Source organism: Chiloscyllium punctatum, chromosome 4, assembly GCF_047496795.1.
Source record: "Chiloscyllium punctatum isolate Juve2018m chromosome 4, sChiPun1.3, whole genome shotgun sequence".
In the NCBI taxonomy this organism is placed as follows: Eukaryota; Metazoa; Chordata; class Chondrichthyes; order Orectolobiformes; family Hemiscylliidae; genus Chiloscyllium; species Chiloscyllium punctatum.
The window spans coordinates 82,088,231-82,114,183 of NC_092742.1; the positions used below are offsets into that span (position 1 = coordinate 82,088,231).

A 25,953-nucleotide genomic window follows, 5' to 3' on the forward strand; every position below is an offset into this window, starting at 1 on the left:
AAATTAAATGGTTTCTAGTAGTAATAAAGCATCAAGCAACATTCAAACTATCTAAATGTCAGCCATTTACCTGTAATTTGAAGGAAATCACTGTGTCAAGAGGAAGCCTGGCTCCTAATTATTCAGGAAGAAGCTGGGTTTAGACAAAAGTGCTCTCATGACACTCATGTTAAACAGACTGATCCATTTCTTTTCTTTTTAAAAGCTGATTTATCTGTGACTATATGCAGTGAAGATAAGTGGTTAAGCAACCTTTTAAAAGCTTGTATTTGATATCAATTTAGAGTTCAGAACTATAGGGCATAGTTTAGGGTGAGAGGAGAAAGATATAAAAGAGACCTGAGGGACAACACTTTTTCATGCAGAGGGTGGGTGCATGTATGGAATGAGCTGCCAGATGAAATGGTGGAGGCTGGTACAATTGCAACTGTATGGGTATGTAAATAGGAAGGCTGATGCTCCAGTGACATGGAAGGAGTGCTGCACTGCCATCTTTTAGATGAGACTTTAAACTAAAAGCCCCATTTTCTCTCTCTTGGCTATATATAAAGGATCCCATTGCATTACATGGAAGGAGAGGGTAGATCTATGATGATCTAGCTGATGTTTATTCTCAATTAGCATTATCTATAAACGGATTATCTGGATATTGGCATATTGCTCCTTGTAGGAGTTTACTGGGCATAGATTGGCAAAGCTTATCAGTGACAATGGTTCAAATTTACATCATTGGTCACAAAGTGCTTTGGGACAGGATATGCTCAGTCTGCAAAAGGCACAATATAAGTGCACCTTGTCTCTGTCCTATTGTTGATTTTCATGGTCCACCAAGATGACAAATACATTGTTGTTAATGTTTCTTAGAGCACTTACACTTTCCATGTGCTGTTTTCCCATATCTAACTATTTGTTTCAAGTTTTGTTTCCAAAGAGAATGGGGAAAGGGCGAATTTTAAAGTTGAAGTGTTAATTGAATGGAAACCAATGTAGGTCCGTGATCCCAGTAATGGGTGAACTGGACTTGGCATGAGTGAGGCCATTGCTAGCATTTTCTAGGATGAGACTGTTTTACAAATGATGGCCAAGTGTTTGGAATGGTCAAGTCTGGAAATAATAATAATAATAATAATAAAGGTGCAAATGAATATTTCAGCAACAGTTGAGCTGAGGCAGACAGAGAATCGGGTGATATTATTGGAGATGAAAATAGGTGATCTAAGTATTAGTGCAGATACATGGTTAGGGGTGCACCTTGGGGCCAGGTTTGACACCAATGTTGCAAGCAGTTGTGTTCGGTCTTGGAAAGTTACCAGGGAGAGGGATAGAGTCTGTAGCGATGGGACAGTGTATTGTTGCAGAGACTGAGACAGTGGCTTTGGTCTTCCCCATGTTTTGTAGGAGGAAATTTCTACACTCCTGATATTTGATATCTGTCAATCAGCCCAAATCTAGCAGTGGCAGTAGAGTCATGAGACTGGATAGAGTGGGATGCCATCGGCATGTGTGAAAAATATTTTTTTTTGCAGCAGTAACTGGAATCAAGCTTGTTACAAAATAGATTAAAAACTGGAAAGTTGGAAGTTTGCCCGCTGGAAAGATGGTGAATATTGGAGCCTGAGGTTAAATGTTCAAGCATCAATTGTTCAGGAGTTATTTCCTCCACGCACGTTTCATAGCCAGTGTTTGCCACAGTGTAGGCAGATATTCTGGAAGTCCCGTTTACTGTGGTGGCTGTGGCTCAGTTACTGGCACTCTTGCTTTGAATGAAGAGGTTTCAAGACGTGAAAATGAAAATTAATATAGAGTGCTGTGTTATAGAGTCAGACAGCATGGAAACAGTCCCTTTGGTCCAACCAGTCCATGCTGACCATCATCCCAAACTAAGCTAGTCCCACCTGCCCATGATTGGCCCATATCCATCCAAAGCTTTCCTGTTCATGTATTTATTCAAAGGTCTTTTAAAAGTTGTAATTGTACCTGCATCCATCACTTTCTCTGGCAGTTCAATCCACACATGAGCCACTTTTTCTTTTTTAAGAAATGTTACTCCTCATGTACGTTTTAAATCTTTCTCCTCTCACCTTTAAAATTGCACCTTCTCATTTTGAACTCCCCCACCCTAGGGAAAAGACCCTTGTCATTCACCTTTATCTATGTCCTCATGATTTTATAAACCTCTATAAGGTCACCTTTCAACCTCCAGTGAAAAAGTCCCAGTCTATTCAGTCTGTATTTTTATATCTCAAAACCTCCATTCCCTCAAATCTTGCCAAAACCCCTCCAGTTTACCAATATCCATCCTAGAACAGGGCAACAGAACTGAACACAGTATTCCAGACGAGGCCTCACCAATGTCCTGTACAATCTCAACATGACGTCCCAACTTCTATAATCAAAGATGTAAGCAATGAAGGCTAAATGCCACCTTAACCACCCTGTCTACCTGAGACGCAACTTTCAAAGAATAATGTACCTGAACGCCTAAGTGTCTCTGTTCTGCAACATGACTCAGGGCCCTAACATGAATTGTATAAGTCCAGAACTGCACTGTAGGCAGTATTGTCTTTTGATTTGGATGCTAATCCAAAACCACATTTGTTTGCTTTGGATGTAAAAGATCCCATTGTAGCATTTTGGGCTAGAGTAGGTGAGGTAAATGAACATACATACAAAAATACAAATTAGGAGTTGGATACGACCATCAAGCCCCACTAGCTTGCTCCACTATTCTGCAAGCTCATGGCTAATCTTATTGTGGCCTCAACTCCAATTTCAAAGGGCCCCAGGAAAACATTGACTCCCTCATTGTTGACTAATGCGTACTGAGTGCTGGTTAATGTTTATCGTTCTAAATCTTTAAAAGCCAGTTGTCTGTATGATCACTATCACGTTGTTATTTATGGGCATTTGCTGTGCGTAAATCGACCGCTGCATTTCCTAAGTTACAAGACCATGCTTCAAAAGTTCATAGTTGGCTTTATAGCATTTCAAAATGCCTGATGGTCATTAAAAGCACTGTATACATTCATGCTGCCTTTGTTTCAGTCTTAGTATTGGGCTTCAGGATCTTTTAAATCTTCTCTACCTACTTCTCGTGATCATTGGTCATAGTTTCAATTGATCCCCACTTGCTCAGGGAATCACTCCTTACGTTTTGATTGTATTGAATTGGTTAACTTTTCAGCTCCTACCCCAATTTTTATGGGTGTTATGGACCAGACCAAGCTCCCTTCAGATATATCGAGGAGATAGCTTAGACCCTAACTTTTGATCTTATTTAAAGGCTAGAGCTGTGTTCCAGATGTAATTCAATTGGTCACACTACTCTCCTTTCAGCAAAACACACTTTTTATTCTTCTTCTACAGTTAAAATGCAAACAAAAGAAAGAAGCATTGTGACAACAGCTCTCTTTTGGAAAATATAACAGAATAATAGATTATTTAATTACTAAACAGTAACAGTTCCAATATGGTAACATCCCATAAATACACCCTTGGCAAAGGCAAGTTTCAATAAAAATAGATTGTTTCCCATACAATGTTTCTCCAGTCCAGGAGCAAAGAACATCAAGGGAAAGCTCTGGCAGACACCAGTGAGAACTCGTGTTTTGCTGTAGCAGGGAGAGACATACTGCAGCTTCAAACCCCAAAACCTACTGAAAGCCAAACTGAAACCCTGGTTCTGTGGGAGCCTGACCCCACCTATTAATGCTGCTTCTATTGATCCAATATTTTCAAAAAAAAGACCCCAAGGCCTCACAAGTTGTTTACTTTATTGGCTTGAAACAGACCACTTGGTACCTCTGCCTCAAACTCTCCGCATTTTAAATTTTAAAAATGGACAAAATACGTCTTTAAAACCATAATATCACTTGGGGGATTCTCATTGCAGTTCTGAGACTACATGAATGTTTGTGAATTATGGCCTTTATGAACTGCTCAGCCACCAACTTTCTCATCTAAAAGTTGATCACTGTTTGAATTGAATGACTCGTGCAACTAATGTTTCTCTTGGCCGAAGAGCAACTTGCACATTTCACACCTATTCAACTCGGTGTCTAATTATTTTTCCCAAGTTAGGTTCCCACAACTCTTTCTTCCTTCTCAAAAAAAATGAAAGCTCTTTTGAGCCTAACCTCATAGATAATGTCTGAAGCGTTGCTTAGCAATAGCATGTATAGCTTGTGGCACTGACAATCATTGCTACTTTTGTTGAACATGTCACTTGGACTGTATAACTGAACAGGTTGAAACTGTTATCTCTTGCAGATCATGTTATTCCTGCTCTAAACCTTCCTTAAGGCTATAGAATTTGCTTCTCTCAAATAAACCTAACAAAATATTCTTTGCAGTAAGAATGATCTTTTTGAGAAGCATTGAGCATCTAAAATAGTAAACCACCTACAATGGTTGACCAGTGAAAAACAGGCTAGTTCTTCTTTATAATGTTGTTTTTAATGCTCAATGGTGCAATGATGTTGAATTCTGAAGTAAATTTGTCAGTTTTATGCCAAAGAAAATATTTGTGTCTTTTGAATGTAGAAAGCGCCACAAGTGACTGTCTTCTGTTTACTTTCCCAACACTCCACCCACACATTGGCAGCTGCTGAGCCATTTTATCTCCTGCCTGGCCTAAAAAGCCTATTTGTATATTTGTGAGAGTAATTTTGAATAGGGTACTGTGCAGACACTGAGCTGTAGCCAGAAGTTTACAAAAGTTCAGCTCCTTTTCAGCCATACTGAGCGCTCTTGTCGAGGCAAATGTTGGAACAGTTTTTTTTATATTCAGGACACAATTCTATGTGATTTTTTTTGTTTCTGTTTGCTGCTCATCTCGCAGACACAAAGTAGTCTTCAGGAGGCAATTCATACTACCTTTCTATGGCAGCCTTTCCATGATTGACAGTCTCCTTTATTACAGCAGTGCAGAAGGATGACTGAATGAGGAGCGATTCACCTCATTCTGATCAGGAATGTTGTGCAGTCTTTTCAATCTTGCAAATTAAGAATAGTTACCTTTTTATAATTCCTGCACGTATGCAATGTGTTTTCTCCACCGGTACTGCGCAAACATTCTTGTAAGCAAAGGTAGATCCACAACAGCAATAGCTTCAGCACAGTGCATATCATCAATGCTGTTGTTAGCAGCTAAATAAATTGCTTATTCTTCTCATGCCTTTCACTGCTTAGCAGGAGTCTTGGCAATATGGGTTTATGTTGTAATTATCTGCTCTCCTCAATTCCACGCGCCCCCCCCCCCCCCCAATCAATCTCAGCCCAAAGTAAGGGAACGTGACACGCAGAAAATGCAATATGAATGGAAAATGTTCAATTTTTAATGCAAGTAAATTAACTTTTCAGTTACTTAGCCTAAAGCTACTAGCACAACGTGGAAGGCACTGCTCGCTCTCAACAATGAAGACATCACCATAAATTTTCCCACTGACAGTGCAAGCCCTTACAAAATTATGTAAAGAGTTAAAATAACTTTTTCTTTGTCATGTTAAACGTAACAATTTTACAATTCACAATTGTCATTAATGATCATGTGTTCTTTGCAATGCTGGATAGTTCACAGTACAATATTTATATTCAATAATAGCTAAACGTGCATACTTGAAAAGTTGTTCCAGACTTGATGAGCATTCAGTGGTGCGATTTCAATGTGGCATTGCAGTGCCCACAGGGAGCGAGAGTTGCTTTGGCAGCATGAACTTTTACATGCATGTTGTAATCTGGGGCTAATATGACAGAAGCTACAATATTCTTTCAGTTGCGTGGTTGATCAGGAATCTCACCCACTAATCCTGCTTTCATTGTGTGTTGAAAGGATTTACAAGTTGTTCATTAGCCTGTTTATCCACAATATGCATCTACCTTCCTCAGTCATTAAGGCTTGGCATCAGACTTGAACCCCGAGCTTCAGGCTCAAAGGTAGGGGTGCTACCAACTTCCCAGAAGGACCAAATGGAAATGTATTACATACAACTTTATTCTTTTTAGGTTTTTATTTGATGTTTCTCATTCGGTTGCCAGTTTCTTTCCTGTAATCGAATCCCTGCTTCTTTTAATGATCACAAACTAAGGTGTAACCTTTTACTAGTGAAATTAAATCAAAGCCACTTCCAATTGTGCATGATTAAAAAGTGATTGCTTCAAATACAAGTCAGTGCAGGGCAAAATGGAGCAAGAAATGACAAGGCTAAGAAACCACAGAGATCTATTACTGTGGTCTGGTGTGGTGTGATGTGGCTTTTATAATTGTTGTATTTCTGAAATCCAGAATGCAGGTTTGTGCCTGTATCCACCATGTGGTCTCGGCTTGGCTATTGAGATCTGTTTGTTTGCAGCCTCAAAGAGGGACTGGCAGAATAGGAGGACCCGTGATTGTTACATTTTCCAAAACCCAGTTATCGAGCAGTAAAAGGAGAGCCTTTGGGATGAATTGCAGAATTTCTGAACATGTGAAAGGTGTCAGTTGACCATAATCCTGTCTCTGCAAAGAAATTTGATTTTGTTTGAGGTGGTCTATTTTCTTTTTATTTAAAAGAAAAGTAGTATATTTTAAAAGCTACGGTCTTTCAGCACTTGACAATGTTCACCAACTGGAGGCACGATAATATTTTGCATTTACAGGGAATCCTTCAGGTAGGAACTTGTAAATTAATCAGTTCTTTTGAGTGTCATGAATAGTCAGGATTTTGCACAAAATAATATTGGTAAATGTTTGAAGACCACGTTGCTAACAAAATTTACCCCTCGTTTTCTCTCCTCATGTTCCAAATGCCCACCATTTGTCAGAAAAGCAAACATTTAGCTAGCAATTTCCTGTACAGAAAGTCTACTCTCAAACTGCTTCCAATAACTGATTAAAGTACAAACCATACAAAGGCAATGTGCCCTTCCTGAAGCAGTTCTTCAGCATTGGCTCACAGCCCTGTGTTGCTTTAGAACGTAGCTCGTTTATATTGCAGGGCTCTTTCTACAGCAGCTGGTTTGACTTTAAAACAATGGGTGTGTGTGTGCCGAAGCAACTGTAGAGGCCACAGAGCACCACATGTGGCACCACGAAATTGGCATCGTCAGACCAAGTAACCAACTGCAGGGATTCAGCCAAAAGTGCTCCTATTCCGTGATAATTCAATCTGAGTACCTTAGGTGTTGGGCATTGGGAAAGGTGGCAGAGGTCCCCACTGCATTGTCCCTGGTCGAAAATTCTTGATTTTTGTTTGGAAAAAGGAATTCTTTCATGGATATGAGCATAACTGCGAGGGCCAAAATTTAGGACAGGCAACAAATAGCCATGCAGCTGAGGTGCTGGCATAGCCAGGGAAACCAGACAAGGACAGTGGTCACAAGCCTCCAGTCTGAAAAACAACCCTCCACCACCACCCTCTGTCTTCTACCTTTGAGCCAGTCCTGTATCCAAATGGCTAGTTCTCCCTGTATTCCGTGAGATCTAACCTTGCTAATCAGTCTCCCATGGGGAACCTTGTCGAACGCCTTACTGAAGTCCACATAGATCCCATCTACTGCTCTGCCCTCATCAATTTTCTTTGTTACTACTTCAACTAAACTCCATCAAGTTTGTGAGACATGATTTCCCACGCACAAAGCCATGTTGGCTATCCCTAATCAGTCCTTGCCTTTCCAAATACATGTACATCCTGTCCCTCAGGATTCCCTCCAACAACTTGCCCACCACCAAGGTCAGGCTCACTGGTCTATAGTTCCATGACTTGTCTTTACCGCCCTTCTTTAACAGTGGCACCACGTTTGCCAACCCCCAGTCTTCCGGCACCTCACCTGTGACTATCAATGATAAAGATATCTCAGCAAGAGGCCCAGCGAACACTTCTCTAGCTTCCCACAGAGTTCTCGGGTAGACCTGATCAGGTCCTGGGGATTTATCCACCTTTAATCGTTTCAAGACATCCAGCACTTCCTCCTCTGTAATCTGGATATTTTGCAAGATGTCACCATCTATTTATGGAAAGAATAAATAGACAGTCTTTTCCCTGGGGTCGGGGAGTCCAGAACTAGAGGGCATAGGTTTGGGGTGAGAGGGGAAAGATATAAAAGAGACCTAAGGGGCAACTTTTTCACGCAGAGGGTGGTACATGTATGAGATGAGCTGCCAGAGGATGTTGTGGAGGCTGGTACAATTGCAACATTTAAGAAGCATTTGGATGGGTATATGAATAGGAAGGGTTTGGAGGGATATGGGCCGGGTGCTGGCAGGTGGGACTAGATTGGGTTGGGATATCTGGTCAGCATGGACAGGTTGGACGGAAGGGTCTGTTTCCATGCTGTACATCTCTGACAGCAGATTTTCTTCCCTAAAGAGCATTTAATGCACCAGATGGTGATGACAAGCTTTCAATTTCAGGTTTATTAACTTAATTGAAATTTTGCCGCCATGGGGTTTGAAGCTGTATTTCTAGTTTAGCCTTGGTCTGTGGGCTGCTAATCCAGTGACATTCTCAGAATGGCCCTTGTCATGTTTTTGGATGTAACGGACATAGAGCCAGCATTGTGGTGAGGCAGTGATGCACTTCCATCTCCATTTGCCTCTGTCACCTCTCAATGACTGTACTCTCAAAACCCAACTGAGAGAATTGTCCTCTGGTCCGTACTGACTTCAAGAATCTCAACATCACAGCAACCAAAGGGCTCAACCGCAACAACCACAGCCATCTTTCCAACCAGCGCTCAGTTTGCCCCCTGATATCCATTGACTCCTGCTTTCCTAGAGCTCCTTTGATGCCACCTTCTGTCAAATGTGGTTTTGATGTCGAGAGCAGTCATTATCCCAATTTCTCTGGAATTCAGATCTTTTATTTTCCCCCATCTTTGAACTAAGACAGAAATGAGATCAGGAGCTGAGTGGCTCCGACAGTATCCAAATTGCACATCAGTGAGTAGGTTGTTGCTGTGCAAGTGCTGCTTGATAGCACTGTTGATGACACCTTCCATCACTTTTTTTACTAATTCATGACCGAACTGTACTTGAGCCATCGAAAGGAGTCAAGAAAACTAAATGTCTTTGCCTGCACCTGAAATAGTCATTGAATACCCATGGAGGAGAATGACCCCTCTAATTTTCTCCTGTGAAAACTATCTTACTCCATCATAAGTGTAAAAAAAGTTAACAGTGTAAGAATGACCATGGATTATTTTTCAATCTATTTGTTAAGAATTCAGGTTGTACAACAGGCAAGAAACAGACTTGTGATCCATAGGCATCAGTTAGAAGAATGCAGTACTTTTGGAGTGTTTTTTACATTTTCACTGTTGCTGTCCAAGGTTGCTTTGAGACAACCTTCTCCATGTTGCATTTTTGTGGAACCATTGGCTTTTTTTAACAAAAGCTTCTGCTGTAAGCGTTTTGGCCCATGACATGACATGAACCGGGGATCTAGGAAGTGAGCATGCAAGCCCTTTTTTTTTTTTTGCAAAATTCCATCACTGCTTTCCGCTGCATTAATTGGAACAAGTTTATGTACCGGGATGCCGAAGCAGCTCTTTTTGTGGTTGACTTGGAATCTGTCCGACTGTTTATAAAATTTTCATTTGAGTGTCTTGGCTGCAGTGTAAAGTTTCTCCAGACAGCTTTCTTCCCCCTTTTCCCGCCCCACCCCCCAATTATATGCCTAGAGCAGAGATTTTTTTCTTCTTTAAATTTCCAAACACTGGGTCTTCTGGTATATGGAAATTTGACTGAGAAAGACAGAGACTTCACACAGGTCCTTCTGGAAGTGCTTGGCATAAAATGAATTCACAATCTTTTGAGAGACCACAGTTTTAAAGGAGTACTGTTTTCACAAAAAAACTTCTTGACAAGTTTTCTTAAGGGAGGCAAAGAAAGTGCCCTACATGTGAGCTGTTGAGCAGTTCGCTTGATTACTGAGCAATATATTTGCAAACAAATTTGTTTGGGTATTCGGTTAGTTTGAGAAAACATCAGGTAACCTCTACACATGTAAAATCTCATTTGTTCTTCTTCGTTACTGCAGATTACTGTATATCACTTCCCTGATTTGACTGAGTTTCTTAGCTAAGTTTTATTGCAGTTCTCAGACAGTGCCTGATTTACAAGGTCACTCGTCCAAGTTCAAACCTATGCACTACTTTAGGAAACCAAACTAAGTTGACATGTCAACCTACAGCAAAACTAAAGAGCTTCATTTCTACAGATAACTGGTAAGATTTGGCCATATATTCCTGAGCTTATTCACGGAATTATTTATTCAAATGTCCTATTCACGTAATGTCAATATTGAAGATGAAAGAAGCACTCTGTTTTAAAATTGAGGGCAAGAGCAACAGTGCATCATTCAGAATCTTTGAAGGTTATGAAACTCTAAGGAAGTAATACTTCAAATAGAGCTTTTCTTGCATCTAAATTCGCTCATTAGTCAACTCGAGCTTGACTGAGAGCAGGTAGAACATCACAGGCCTACACAGAATCCAGTGTGGGTCACGTTTTCATACTAAGTTCCATGTGCTAAGTTTAAACCTGCGCATGACCTTCCATTATTAGTATCTTGTCTGAGACAGGCACCTTCTGTAAATGGATGGGAAGCTCCAGGTTTTCCATTGGTTGTTCAAAGACTGGCTGCAGAGTAATGATAATTCCTGTCTGCCGCAGGCTGCTTCCGGGTGGATGGCCTGCTCAGCAGTATGCGATGAGCAGACTCGATTGCCGTCTGACAACTGATTTTAATAGGTCATTCAGCTACCTGCAAACCTGATCCCATAGATGGGAGAATCAAACAAGAAGGTGGGAATTGTGGGAGGGTTTAGAATTAAGCCAATTGACACATTGAGTCTGCTCTGCCATTCAACCATGGCTGATATGTTTCTCACCTCCATTTTCCTGCCTTTTTCCCCCCGTAACCCCTTACTAATCCAGAACCAACTATCTCTGTCTTAGATACACTCAACGACTTGGCCTCCATAGCCCACTGCAGCAATGAGTTCCACAGATTAACTACTCCCGGCTCAAGAAATTCATCCTCATCTCTATTCTAAAGGGTAATTTCATTCTGAAGCTGTGCCCTCATGCCCTAGTCTCTTCTCCTAATAGAAGCATCTTTTCCATGCCCACATTGTCCAGGCCTATCAGTATTCTATAAGATACCCCCACCCCATCCTTGTGTAACCCAGAGATCTCAACCACTCCTCGTGACAAGCCTTTCATCATAGAATCCCTACAGTGTGGAAACAGGCCCTACAAGTCCACACTAACACTCCGAAGAGAATCCCAGCCAGACCTTTCCCTTACCCTATTATTCAAAATTTATCTTTGACTCATGTACCTGATTTACACATCCCTGAACACTCTGGACAATTTGGCATGGCCAATTCACCTAACCTGCACATCTTTAGATTGTGGGAGGAAACTGGAGCATCCAGAGGAAACCCACACAGACACTGAGAGAATGTGCAAACTCCACACACAGTCACTTGAGGCTGGAATTGAACCCGGGTCCTAGGCACTGTAAGGCAGCAGTGCTAACCACTGAGCTACCGTACCACCTCACCAATCCTTGGGATTATTTTTGTAGACCTTTACTGGATCCATTCCTTAGATGCAGAGTTCAAAACTGCTCACAATATGCCAAATATGGTTTGACCAGAGCCTTATACACAGTCAGCTGTGCATCTCTGCTCTTGTAATCCAGCCCTCTCGAAATGAATGCCAGCATTGCATTTGCCTTCCTAAAGGCCATCTGTAGTGTGAACCTTTAAGAGTCCTGAATTAGGGCTCTCCAAGTCGCTTTGTCCTTCAGATTTCCAAAGCCTTTACCTGTTTAGAAAACAATCTACAACTTTTATTCTTCCTACCAAACTGCATAACCTCACACATTACATGCCATATGCCACTTTATTGCCTAGTCTCCTTGCCTGTCCAAGCCCACCCATCCCCATTTCCTAAACATTGCCTGTCCCTTCAGCCATCTTTCTGTTATCTGCAAACTTAACAACAATTCCTCCTGTTCCTTGTTTTTCCAGAGTGTTGATGTATAACATGGACCCCTGCAGGACTTCACTGGTCACCAGCTGCCAGCCTGAAAAAGACCCCTTTCTCCCCACACTCTGCCAGTCAGCCAATCCTCTGCCCACGGTGACAGAAAGCTGGGAATCAGCTAATGGTGTGAATCTTTGTCCCCAGCTGTCTCCTATTTGCTCATATGTGGGAGGTTGTGAAAATTCAGACCCAGGTTTTAGCAGCGAAGGCAGTATGAGCTGGTTATCAGCCTGTGAATAGAGCTGCAGTGATTAGTAAAGTCCTCACACCTCTATTTTACATGCAAGTTGTATTAAAATCACTTTATCCCAGCTCTTAGGAATCTTGCCAGATAAAAGGAGGTGAGAAGGGGTGGATCCAGGTTGTAAGTGCACTGGCAGAAATACCAGGAAAGATAGGACTGCATGCCTTCTCAACCATGCCCCACCAAGCCTAGCCTAACCTAACCTAACCGCAGTTAACTTAAGCTATGTTAGTACCCGACCAATCATATAGTTGTGGTCCCAACATGGACCCCTGCAAAACCTCACTAGTCACCAGTTGCCATCCTGAAAAACTTCAATTTCTCCCACCTTTCTATCTTGAATATTAGCTTCAAGTGCCGACTATATACTCCCTAGTTTATTTTCCTTCATGTTAGAAGCTGCCCTGTCAACGCATTGTCTACTGGGCAAGAAACTTTTGAAAAATTCCAATCCAGTGGGGAGCCACACACTCACCATCCTGCTGCCTTTGTGGCTTCAGATTGGTATTGGAGCCTGAGCATTTGTGCATGTTTTACAATACCACCTTGGGGTTCAAAACTGGATTTCATTGCAGTTTTGCTTTAAACCTTTATTATGTGTGATTACAGTTTACAGTATCTTGAGCTCTGTTGTCCAATTTTAAAAATGAGTACTTAAGCAACTTTCTTAATTTGATTCCTTTTAAATGAGTCTGCATGTTACAAGAATTCCTACATTTGTTTGTAGCTCTACAGAATAACAATTTGCTCCTTCTTGTTACACTCAATTGGTACTTAAGTTTTCTAGGAGAGCTGTTATCCTAACAGAACAATAGATATGGTAACTATTAGGAATTAACTGTTCCAATATAGTAACATCCCATTAACACACCCATTGGCAAATAAGGCAAATTCGGAAAACAGAATTTCTCACATGCAATGCCTGCGGTAGAAAGACAAACCCTAGCTTCTAACTGTAACCAGTTTCTACTTCAAGATCACAACAGCTTCCGCTGAATCTAAACACTTAAAAGAAAAAGCTAGGGATCCTGGTCTATGAGAGCTGGCCACATCCATCCAGGCTGCTTCTTCCACCTTCTCAAAAAAATTTAAGATGCAATGCACATTTTAAAGCCACAGCATTGTCTCAATCTACTGCTGTTGCTGTTGTTCAAAGTGGTCATGGGTTTGAAAGGTGCTGTCAATGGAGCCTTTGGAGTTGCTGTGGTTAGTCTGGTAGATAACGCATTGTGCTGCCGCTGTGCATCAATGTGGAGGAAGTGAATGTTGAAGGTGGCAGTTACTGTGTTGAATTGAAGACTTCTTTTGGCCTGGATCGTGCCAAGATTTTTGCGTTGGTGAAGCTGCACTCATCCACACACATGGAGAGTATTATATTGTACCCCTGACCTGTGCCTTCTGGACAGGTTTTGGGAAGTCAGGAGGTTCGTTGCTCACCACAGAATTCCTTGCCTTTGATCTCTTGCAGCCACAAAAGTTGTGGCTGGTGCAGTTCAGTTCATGGTTAACATAGCTGCCTTCCCCCTCCTGACCCCAGGATAATGGGAGGAAATTCAGTGAAGAAATTACAATTGAACATTTAAGATACAGGTTTTAAATAGCTGCTTTATGTCATTGAGAAAGGCGTTTATGGTTACTAAATACACCATTTTGCTCTGAAAAGAGCAGTTGTTACCATTTTTAAAATGGTTCCTCCATAGTATATTTGCACATGGTTTGAATGTTAATTTGTTCTGGTCAGCATTATTGCTCTCACCACGAAAACCTGCATACAGCTTTTACTTAGATTAGTCTTCACTTCTGAGTTAGCTGGGTGCAGGTATTACGCATGGACTACTAAGTATTGAAGTGAATAAGCTTATAGCCCTAAATAAAATAGAAGTTTTCTCAAGTCATTTGTTCACTTGTCCTAAAGGCACTCACTGAAGGAAATGGGAGCTATACTCAGTGGTGCTGGCTGCTTTCCATCTTGTGAAATAATGGTTTGTGTCGTACTGGTCAACTGTGTTAGCATTGCCCTGTGTAGTTCGGCAGTCCAGCTCCACTCGGCCATGGCATTCTCTATTGGAGTTGCTGCAGGGGAAGACACTGAGCAAAGAAGCTGCAGGACTTGCTGGCCTCTGTTCTCTCTGAGCCCTCTATGGCTGAACTGAGGTTTTCATTTCAATTTCTGCCTCCAAGGCCCTCCCAGTGATGAGAGCTGTCAGTGACTGTTCTCTTACCTTTCATGTTAATGCCCACTTCATATCTCACTTGTAAGTGTCCTTGAGATGGAGATGTAGATCTCCAAGGTGTCATGGCGTAATGGCTAGTTCTCCGAATGGCAGGTCTTTCTATTTGGCTGCTATCCATCTGATAAATGTGGCAGCCCATGCTTTTAGCTTGACAATTCCTGTATGCATATGAATTAGCACACTCTGACCTCTGAGTTGGTGCCCTTGTCTGTGTAAGAGATGTTGGTGTTACATGTGGGACTGTGAGTAAAACTTTCAACCTTTCCTTCTATCTTGCAAATGTCGTTCAGGTCTCACCAATGTAGAGGAGTGTGCCAAGGATTCAGGCTTAGTGAGCTTGCATGTAATTAAAAAAAGGAACAGTGGATACTAGAGATAGGAAGCAAAAGCAAATTGCTGGAGAAACTCAGCAAGTGTGGCAGCATTTGTAGAGAGAAAATAGTTAACATTTGGAGTCCTGTGAACCTCTTTCATACCCTTCTGACGAAGGGTCATTGGACTCCAAATGTTAACGGTTTTCTCTCCACAGATGCTGCCAGACCTGCTGAGTTTCTCCAGCAATTTCAGTTTTGGTTAATGGAATTGGTTTGTTTGCACAGTCAGATTGCTGCTGTTCCACACTGTTATCCAACTGAGCTCGGCTGCTGCAGCTTTTGTGATGTGCATATTGATTCCAGCATCAAATAATCGATTGCTGGTGATATTGGAGCCTTGATGTGTGAAGCCATCAACAACATCCAGCGCCTTAGTGTCAACTCTGAAGGGTCATATACCAATACCCGCAACCATGGCTTTTGCCTTTTGATGCTGATGGTCAAGCCCTGAGTCTCTTCACAAGCACCAGTAAGTTTGTTTATTTGCCTTGGTATGGAATGCTGGTGCAGAATTAGCAGTATAGAGAACTGAGAACTTGGCACAAGTTGGTCTTAAATCTCTCTCAAGCAAGACATCTTCCACTGATCGCTGAAAGCATATGACTGCAACAAAGAGAACAACTTGCCAAAGAGCGTCAATGCCAATTTGACCCCATGGCAGATGTCCGGGTCCTAATGCTGCCCTGTCATAGCTGACCTTATCCATTATGTTGTCGTGGAAATAGGCAATCTCATTGAGTAGCTTTGGCAGGCAGCCAGTTTTCTCCAGCAGATTAAATAGACTGCCTCTGCCCACGTGGTTGAATGCCTGTGAGAGATTAATGAAGGCAATATATAATGGTCTCCTTTGTTCACAGCGCTCTGCCATCTATCAGCATTGACAAAGTGCTTCGTCAAACTCTTGCTTATATGTTTAACAGCACATGCAATGCCAATACTGTATTTAGAGGTTAAGTCCGAACTAAAAAATAATAAGCCAATTTGTTGCCATTGGTTATGGGCAAGATGTAAGAAGGGGTCATTAAGAATGCACGGTACAACCAAATAAAAGATTATTAGCAACTTTCATGATAGATATGGCAATAGGCTGGTATGTTAGTGGATTAGTAAATCAGGACCAATGATTTGGAATTGGGAGTTCAAATCCCAGCATGATAACTGATAAGCTTTAATGAAGTTTATCAAGTAACCTAGAATAGAAAAAACCCTTAATCTGAAATGGTAGCCATGTAATTATTGGATTGTCAGTAAAACTCCTCTTATTCACAAACGTGGGATATATCTGACTTTGTGCTTGACAGCAGCACTTGTTTTGGAACTGTCCTGTGAATTTGCCCAGCAAATCAAACCATATCGAATGGTCATGAAAACCAAAAGGATAAAACCTGATTAACTACCTGGCATCGCACGAGGTATCAGATGTGACTAACATGCATCCTGCGTAGCCAAACAAAATCATTTTCATTAACGTGTGGGGACCAGTTTGGGAGAGCTATCCCCCAGTCTAGTCAAGCAATAAATGATCTGGAAGAGGACGCTGTTGGTATGATCAGCAAGTTTGCAGATGACACAAAGATTGGTGGAGTAGCAGAAAGCATAAGTGACTGTCAGAGAATACAGGAGGATATAGATAGACTGGAGAGTTGGGCGGAAAAGTGGCAGATGGCTTTCAATCCAAACCAATGTGAGGTGATGCATTTAGGCAAGACTAACTCTAGAGCGAATTATACAATGAATAGAAGAGCCTTGGGAAAAGTTGATGGGCAGAGAGATCTGGGAGTGCAGGTCCATTGTATCCTGAAGGTTGCTGTACAGGTGGATGGACTGGTCAAGAAGGCATATAGTATGCTTGCCTTCATTGGATGGGGTATTGAGTGTAAGAGCTGGTAAGTCATGTTAACATTGTACAAGACATTGGTTTGGCCGCATTTAGAATACTTTGTACGGTTCTGGTCGCCACAATACCAAAAGAATGTGGATGCTTTGGCGAGGATGCAGAAAGGTTTACGAGGATGTTGCCCGGTATGGAAGGTGCTAGCTATGAAGAAAGGTTAAGTAGGTTAGGTTTATTTTCATTAGAAAAAAGGAGATTGAGGGGGGAACCTGATTTGTGGTTTATAAAATCATGAAGGGTATAGACAGGGTGGATAGACACCAGCTTTTTCCCAGGGTGAAGGATTTGATAATGAGAGGTCACGCTTTTGAAGAGGTGGAAAGTTTAAGGGGGATACACACGGCAAGTACTTCACACAGGGGTGGTGGGCGTTTGGAATGCGTTGCCCGCAGGGGTGGTAGAGGCAAGCACGGTAGATTCATTTTAAGATGAGTCTGGATAAATGCATGAGTAGGTGGGGAGTAAAGGGATACAGACACTTAGGAATTGACTGATAGGTTTAGACAGTACATTTGGATCGGCTCAGGCTTGGAGGCCCTGTTCCTGGGCTGTAAATTTTCTTTGTTCCAATAGGTGGGCCATAAGCAAATTGTAACTTGTGCCACCATCCAACCTCATACTGCTCTGAGTGTGTCCTGAGAAACTGCTGACTTTAATAGTTTAGAGAACTGACACGCTATTGCTTTGAAACTATATTGAAAGGAATAAAAATTGAAATGACATTTAACAGAATAAGACTGGGCATACTTGCCTAGTTGGCACTTCCTAACATTTTTAATCGTTTTAGATCAATTCTTCCCAGACTCTCTTGCAATGTAACCTCCATTCCAATGGAAACAAAACCACAATAAAGCAACACAGTCACATTTAATTTGTAAATTCTTGCAGTTTGCCTGTGATCAATCAACATTTTTAAAGTCTATTAATCATTGCCATATAAATGGAAAGAGCCGGATTTTAAAATGCTTGGTAAAAATGATGTGATAACTTGAGCTCAAGGAGGTTTCAACCAAGCACTCCACTATTGCTAGTGACCAAAGACATGGTGAATTCTCCAGCCCCTGATTCTAGCAGCCATATTGTAATCAGCCCCTCTTCTACTGCATAGATACTGCCCTCTTCTTAACACTCCTGCACCTCCACATAGACCACCAATCTTCCCAGTTTCCCCCCCCCCCCCCCCCACCCCGCCCCAACTCACTGACTATTCACCAGCAACCCCCACTGGAGGAGAATGCTCCAAATATCCCTGTACTCAATAATGGGAGAGTCAAGCTCATCAGTGCAAAAGACTAGGCTGAAGCAGTCACTATAATCTTCAGTCAGAAGTGCCAAGTGGATCATCCATCTTGCTTCTTCCAGAAGTCCCCAGCATCAGCTAATTTGATTCATTCCACAGAATATCAGGAAACCGTTGCCAGCACTGGGGTGTTGCAAAGGTTATGAGCCCTGAGAGCATTCCAGCAATTGCTTCTGCTGTTTTGTGCTCCAGAACATGCCACTCTGCTGTAAGACCACGCTGTTCCAGTACAGCTACAGCACTGGCATCTACCTCAGCCAGCTAATGTGGAAAATTGCCCAATTCTATCTCATGCACAAAAAGATGAAACTAACCTAGCCAATTACTGCCTCATCAGTTTGCTCTCACTCATTAGTAAAATGATGGAAGGAGTCCTGAGCAGTGCTGCCAAGCAACACTTGTTCAGCAATAACCTGCTCAGTGTTTGAGTTCTGCCAGGGTCACTGTTTCTGACTCTAGTCCATGTTTGAAGTAAGGCTGTAATAAAGAGATTAACGCCAGGGGAGAGGTCAGAGTGACTGTCTTGGAAGTCAAAGTCACATTTGACAACGTGTAGCATCATGGAACTGTAGCAAACCTAAAGCCAGTAGAATCCATGGGAAAACTCTTCAAGTTGGTGGTCATATTTGGCACAATGGAAGATGGCAGTGCTTGTTGGAGGCAGTTATCGCAGCTTCAGGACTTTGTGTTCCTCAGGGAAGTGTCCTAGGCCCAGCCATCGCCTTCATAAGGTCAGAAGTGGGGATTCATTGCACAATATTCAACACCATTTAGAATGACTTACATGGAAGCAACCCATGTCTATATGCAATAAAGAGTGGACAATATTAATGTTTGGGCTGACGAGGGACAAATAATCTGTGGGCCAATAAATGCCTGTCATTGACCACCTGAAACAATAGACGGCAGTGGTTCAAAAAGGCAGCTCTTTGCCACCTTCTGAGGGCAATTAGGAATAGCAATTAATGCTGGCCTTGCCATTGTAACCCACTACCTATCAATGAAATTTAGTTTGAAAAGCTGCTCAATGAAGGTTTCAGAGCAGTGTTAGACTTTTTTGTAATTTCCGTGCTGAAACGTAAGTGTTCTTAAAGATTGACTGACTGACATTTGAAATTGATATTGCACTGTGTGAATTTGGAATAACAATGATTTCTTGCTTCTGCAGCGATCAAATTCATTGAAGACGTTGTGCCCCAGCATGACCTCTGCCCCGAGATTTCTGGCTGTAATCTGCTCAATAAACAGTGTGTCTGTGAAGTCGTACGCTCCTGTGTTAACCTGTTCATGTACCCTGATCTGGATTCCTGTGCTGCTTCTTCGGGACATGTGCCAGGTACAGTCCTTTTTTAAATGAATATTTTGAAGGTAGATTAAAAACTGTTTATGAATTTATCTTTCACTGGATGTATTTGAAATTAGATCAATATTCACACCGGTATTAAAGAGTACCTGTAAAAAAAATTCTGCGTAATAAAAATGGGCTACTAAGTATTATGTCTTCAGTTCAATTCCTTCTGTCTATCCAAATGTCATTTGCACAAGAAAATAAACATCCCGATGAAAACTTTGGCAGTGGGGCTGGAGTTTTGATTTTCTCTTGGCAATGTGTAGTTGCCTTTGAAGAAGATCCTGGTAAATAGACAGATGTGGTGCCAAGAGAACTTCAAGTTGTCTGCTTTAAATAGTTTGTTGTAGTCTCCCTTTTTGTTGTGATAGCTTTGAGGAATGATGTATGAAAATTGCTGCCTAACTTTCTTACTCCATTCTTTTAGAAAATATTGAAAACTTGAGTAATCTCAGGGTCTCTGTTTTATCCGCAGAACTAAATGGAAACCTTATCATTTGTGGTTCTCTCAACATGGTCTGAAATTACTAATCATTTAGATCACTAGAAGATAGCCCTAACCATAACTGGCTAGCAAAGAATTGGCTAAGATTAAGTAAGCTCTTTTGTATGGCAGTGTGTCTGGAATGGAGTGTACTTAGTTGTGTATTAGAATAGTTTATTTAGATTTTTACGGCAATGTAAAATCTACACTCTTGTGTGAACGGACCTAAGCTGTACTTCTATGTGGCCTGGCATCTCTCTGACTAGTACCTTTTGCAAAAGAACTGTAGCTCTTCTTAGAGTAAAGGTAAACTCCCTTTTTATGCTTTAATTGCCACATTATGCCGAGACATCCACTATCTGTATCTGGTTCGAACATGAAGCCACTTAAACACTGAGTAGCAACTGAGGAGAAGGAACAACCTAATGTCTTGGGTATGGACAATTTATCAGAACCAAAATAGATTACTGACCAACATTTTAGAAAGGAATTGACCTGGGGAATGGTGTGTGGGATAATATCTATGGAGCTCTGCGCGTGCACAGATGCTTGTGTGTGTATTTGCATGGAATTGTCAAGTGAGAATCTTGTAGAGATGGCCAAGTTGTCATGTGTAGGCCCTGATAGCTTCATGAGTATTGGTGTATTAATTATGATGTAACTGAAGATGCACATGAATGGTTTAGTTTCATCCTGTAAAAGCAATGAAATTCGTGTCTTGTTACTTTTCTAGAGTTCCAATGTATCTGCTTCAACTTAATCCACTCAACTGGGAGTATTTAATGTAAGACCAATTATGGTCTCCAGCAGGCATTAGTTTTGAGGTGGGGGGTATATTCATCCGCGATTTGAATGCAGAACACCCACAGTGAGATTCCAATAGACAGATGATGCAGTAAGAATTCTTAATTAATGTATGCAAAGTAAATGTTTTGTGCACAAGTTCAGTTCTCTGCATTTAATAAGTCTGTTTGGATCAGATAATGAACGTTCACAATAACGTAAAAAAGACACGTTTAAAGTGGTATAAAATGTTTATTAATGTATTGATTTTAGTTAAATATTAACATGTAATATTTTAAAATATCTTTAGTACTTACAAAGAGCTAGATACTAATTCGTCTCACCTCGATTCACTTGCAACTTTTGTTTGTAAATAGCAAAGCTTTTTTTTCTATTGTGACCTGACTTGAATCCATGTCCAGCCACTACTTATGTAGCTTCTGTTTATCAAAATGGCACCTCTTAAAGTATAGAAGTCGTTTATCTTAAAAGCATCATAAGTATGAAGTTTCCTTTGTTTTCTGTCATTATAAAGTAGTGAATGGAAGCATAGTGTGTTGAGTTTCTCAACAGTTCTAGCTGTTCCAAGCGATGCTGTCTTTACATGAATGGTTCTTGACACCAGGTAATTATCCTTCACAAGTTTAAATTGAAAAGTCATTATGTCAGGACATCTGAGAAATCCTGACATGAGTCTTTCAGATAAGTCCAGTATCTGACTATCTGCTGACTGGAATTTATTTTTTATTTAATGGTGGGATGTGGGTCGCTGTTGTGGCCGGTATTTATTGCCCATCCCTAATTGTCCAGAGGACAGTTAAGAGTCAACTATGTCATACGTATGCCAGACCAGGTAAGGACGGCAGATTGCTTTCTGTAAAAGCGCATTAGCGACCCAGATGGGTTTTTCCCCAATGTCATTATTAGACATTTAATTCCACCATTTGTCACCATCAAACCCGGGACCCCAGAACATTACCTGAGTTTCTGGTTCACCTGCCTCTCCTCCAACCTAGTTTACTGCATCCGGTGCTCCCAATGTGGTTGTCTCTACAGCAGTGAGACCAAATGTAAACTCGGGAGTGTTTCGCAGAGCATCTTCGCCAAGGAGAATGTACAAACTCCACACGGACAGACAGTTGCCCAAGGTTGGAATTGATCCCAGATCACTGGCACAGTGAGGCAGCAGTGCTCACCACTGAGCCACTGTGCTGCCCCTAAACTGAACTAGTTCCATTTGCCTGCATTTGGCCCATAACCTTCCAAACGTTTCCAATCCAGGTACCTCGTCAAATCTCTCTCAAATGCTGTAATTGTACTCCCCTCAACCACCTCCTCTGGCAGCTCGTTCCATATGCACCCACCCTCTGTATGGGGAAAAATTGCCTCTTACGTCTCTTTTTAAATCTTTCCCCTCTCAGCTTAAACCTGTGCCCTCTGGTTTTAGACTCCCTGACCCTTGTTATTCACCTTTTCTATGCCGGCATTGATTTTATCCAGCTCTGTGATCATCCCTTAGCCTCCCGATTTACCAGGGGAAGAAGTCCCAGCCTCTCCTTTATAACTCAAACCTTCTAGTTTCAGTAACATTCTTGTAAATCTTTTTTGCACCCCCTGCAGTCTCATAACATCCTTCTTTATAACAAGTCAAACCATGGCCTTGCCCATGTCTTCCACAGCTACAACATGATGTTCCAAGGTCCAGCTTGTTCAGGAAGTTATGATTTTGAGATATTCGTTCAATTACTCCTCCTTCATATAACACATCCATTTCACCTTGAGGCTTCAATGCTTTTCATTTCACAGGGGGCTTTCTTTTCAGGAAATGGGAGAAGTTAACTGGACAGCTTGTTCTTAGCAGGCTTCCTTCCAACTGAACCTGATTAAATAAGGACCCTTTGAAGCTGGATACTAGTCAAGAGTGGCCCCATTACATTCTTAGTAAAGCAATTGCTTGCCACTATTCATATGGTTTCAAATAAGTGTTTTTTTTTTCTTTTTTAAAAAAAGTAACCTGCTAAACCACAGTCATTGTTAGATGACCTCTTATAAAGGAACCTCTACAGGCATTTCCACAAAAATTGAAATAAATTCCTTTTACCACAATCCTTCAAAAACACTGAGCAAAATTAATTATAAAACATCTTCATCACCAAATTTAAAAGATCTTTCTCCTGAAATAGAACTTGTTTTCAGTATCGATGTGAGCGTGTTTGAAAGAGACTTTAATTAGCTTGCCTGAGGCTTATTTTTCAATTGTGCAAAATCTCAAATATTTTTAATTGAAATTTAAACGCAGTGAATAGAGCATGTACACCCGAGTGAAGGTGCAAGGGGTTGAAGCTTTGGATGGCCTTCGTGCAATGTTGGAGCCATTCTGCTTTCAGTGAAAGCCAGGCTTTCTTTCTGCCTGGTTTGGAAATGCAGATCCTGTAGATTGAACACTTTAAGGCAGTGATGGATGACATTTGTGTGTAAGTTTGTATGCGTAGAGAAGGCTATTAAGTTAGATGTTCCAGTCATACTGCATAGAAACAGGTCTTTCAGGTCAACCATGTCTATGTTGACCAGCAAACACCAAACTACGTTAATCCCATCTACCTGCACTTGGATGATGCTATGTGGCATCAGGGGATTTGATGTACAGGAATTCTAGACACTATATAAATCCAGGATTTAAACATACTATCCGCACTCTCACACTAAGTGAGCATTGTCAGAGGTGCCAACTTGTGGATCGCCCCTGAGACCTTGTCAAATCTCCTCCAAAAGCTGTATAGGCACACAGCAATATGAAATGTATAAAAGAGGTAGGCACCAGCAATGAAGCTTTCAGACTGTTAGTCTCCACTCTGGTCAGAGCATGGTGGTAACTGTCCCACCTTAAAAAAGACAAGTGTGTGTCTGTCAAAACCTTAAATGGGCAAAAACAAACCCATCTGCGCCAGCTTTAATGAAGCAATGAACTGCAGTTGTGGAAATCCGAAACACAAACTAATAGCTGGAGAAACTTGGCAGGTCTGATAGCACCTGTGGAGAAAAAGCAGAGTTAACGTTTCTAGTCCAGTGGCCCTTCAGAATTGGTAGCAGCTAGGAAAGGCTAGTATTTACGCTGAAGACTGGGATTGGTGTGTGAAAAGGAGTGAGCAGATAGGCATAGACGAAGCCGAGAGAGAGAGCGAGAGAGAGAGAGAGAATGACAGACTAAGGAGCGGATGATAGTATCTTGGGGAGAAAGAAAAGCTGATAATAGGTACCATTAGTGGGTGAAAATGAGTTGGCTGTGCTGAAAGCAGCCCATATCATTGACGGAACCTGTGGGGTGGCGGGGGTGGGGGGGGGGAGAAAGAGTGGTGGTTGGTAAAGAATATAGAAGAAAGTGTTCAGGCTCTAAAATTATTGAACTCCATTGCTGCTTTCTGAAGGCTGCAGGGTTCCCATGCGGAAAATGAGATGCTTCCTTTCAGCTTGTGCTGAGCTTCACTGGAGCACTACAAAAGTTTGTTCGCCGGGAAATCCGGTGGTGTGTTGAAGTGGCAGGCAATTGGGATCGTTTTTTGCAAACAGAAAATAGGTGTTCCATGAAGTGGTCTCACAGTCTGCGTGACATCTTCCCCACTGTCGAGGGGACCATGTTGTGAGCAGCGTGAACGATAAACTGGATTGAGCAAAGTGCAGGAAAATCGCTGCTTCACCTGGAACTTGAATGAAACATTGTGTTCCACATGTGAAGTACTCTAGCAATGTCTGATTTTGGTAGACTTTGCACAAACAAGACCTTTTTGACATTGTCAATCATTGCATCCTGTCCTGAATTTGTTATTTATCAACTTGGATATTTATCACTGAGGAGCAAAGACCGTCCGATGTACAATCTGTATGATTGTATAGGTCATAAACTTGGGAATTCCCTTCCTTAATCCAATCCACCAATTTTTCTTTCTCTTCACCAATTAGAATCCTCTGAGGGTTGTTGAGCTGTAGTTTGTGATTTTTGAACAGTCAGGGGAGTAAGGAAGCCCCTCGTCTCCTTCAGCAAGAACCAGGATCGAACCCCATGATTTTGGTGTTCTTTTGCATTAACTGCTCCATCATCACCCACACTGTTCCAACACAATCTCCCACACTCTACCCAGCCCCATTCACTCCCCTCTATCATTCTGTTTAGATGCTCCCTAAAATGTAAAATCAGTTTGACCAAGCTGTCGTAATGTCTCCTTTAGCTCAGAGTCAATCTTTGTCAGATTACACTCCGGTGAATTGCCTGGTGAAACCTCAGACCTTGAATGTGATAGAAATGCGATTTGTTGCATAGTTCCCATGTCATAAGTGAGTTCGCCATATTATGTATGCTTTTCACAGGTATTACTTGTCTTGGAGACATTATTTTTGTGCTGTAGTGATTCTCTTATAGGTGGAAAAAAATCAAAACTGTTTCTGTTGGAAAATGAGTTCAGTATAACTTCAGTTGAATGTGAGTACCTTGTCTATCAGAAGTCTGAGACATATTAAAACTGCATCATGGATATTGAAAAGCTCTTGTAAACAATGGAGACAATATTGGAGCAAACTGAAAAAGAGACATAACGGGTAAAGGTGAGAGGAGATAGCCAAGCAGAAGAGGAAATGGGAATCGAGAAGAGTCAGAAGATCAAGTTGAAGTTGAGCAATGGACATATAAGGAAGCTGGGGAACATTAAAGATTTAGTAACAGCAGTGGCTATGCATCACTTGAGCAGAGATCATCTGTGGGCAAATTACATTGATTTCATTTTTTTAGATTTAATTTATTGTCTTGCCATACCAACATAAAATGAATGCAATATGAATCATAACACAATTGCTGGCTATTTCAACCCAGCCAGACTATGTTGGTGTATATTCCCCACACCACAGGTTTTTGGAATTCCTTGTAGCCACCTTGTTCCTTTACCCTTACACTGCACTTACCCCATTTCCTTGAACTATTCGTATAACCTTGTCTTAAATGGTCAAATGTCTCCTGCTTTAGTTACTGGAATAGTCCAATGTATGACGTATTTTATTCCCAGTACTGTATCACTTTCAGAATTAACAATTTGATTTATACAGATTGTATTCCACTTGAGAAATGCAATCCAATTTATTGCATTTGTAATTTTTTTAACAAAAGGTGCACTGCGTTTCCACAACATGTTAAAACTAAAATGCATAGCCATATGACCAAAGCTCCTTGTCTTCCACTCATCAGAATAAATGCAAGCATTGCAAGTTTCAAA

General features: G+C 41.4%; 1 protein-coding gene across 1 annotated transcript in view; it reads left to right on the forward strand.

Annotated features, from left to right (window-relative positions):
• The window catches only part of LOC140476477 (cysteine-rich motor neuron 1 protein-like), a 251,069-nt gene that overhangs the window by 41,797 nt on the left and 183,319 nt on the right, over positions 1-25,953 (forward strand). Inside the window, exon 2 of the mRNA XM_072569166.1 lies at positions 19,249-19,416. Coding sequence (XP_072425267.1) covers positions 19,249-19,416 — 168 coding nt within the window. The remainder of the gene's footprint in view (positions 1-19,248; positions 19,417-25,953) is intronic.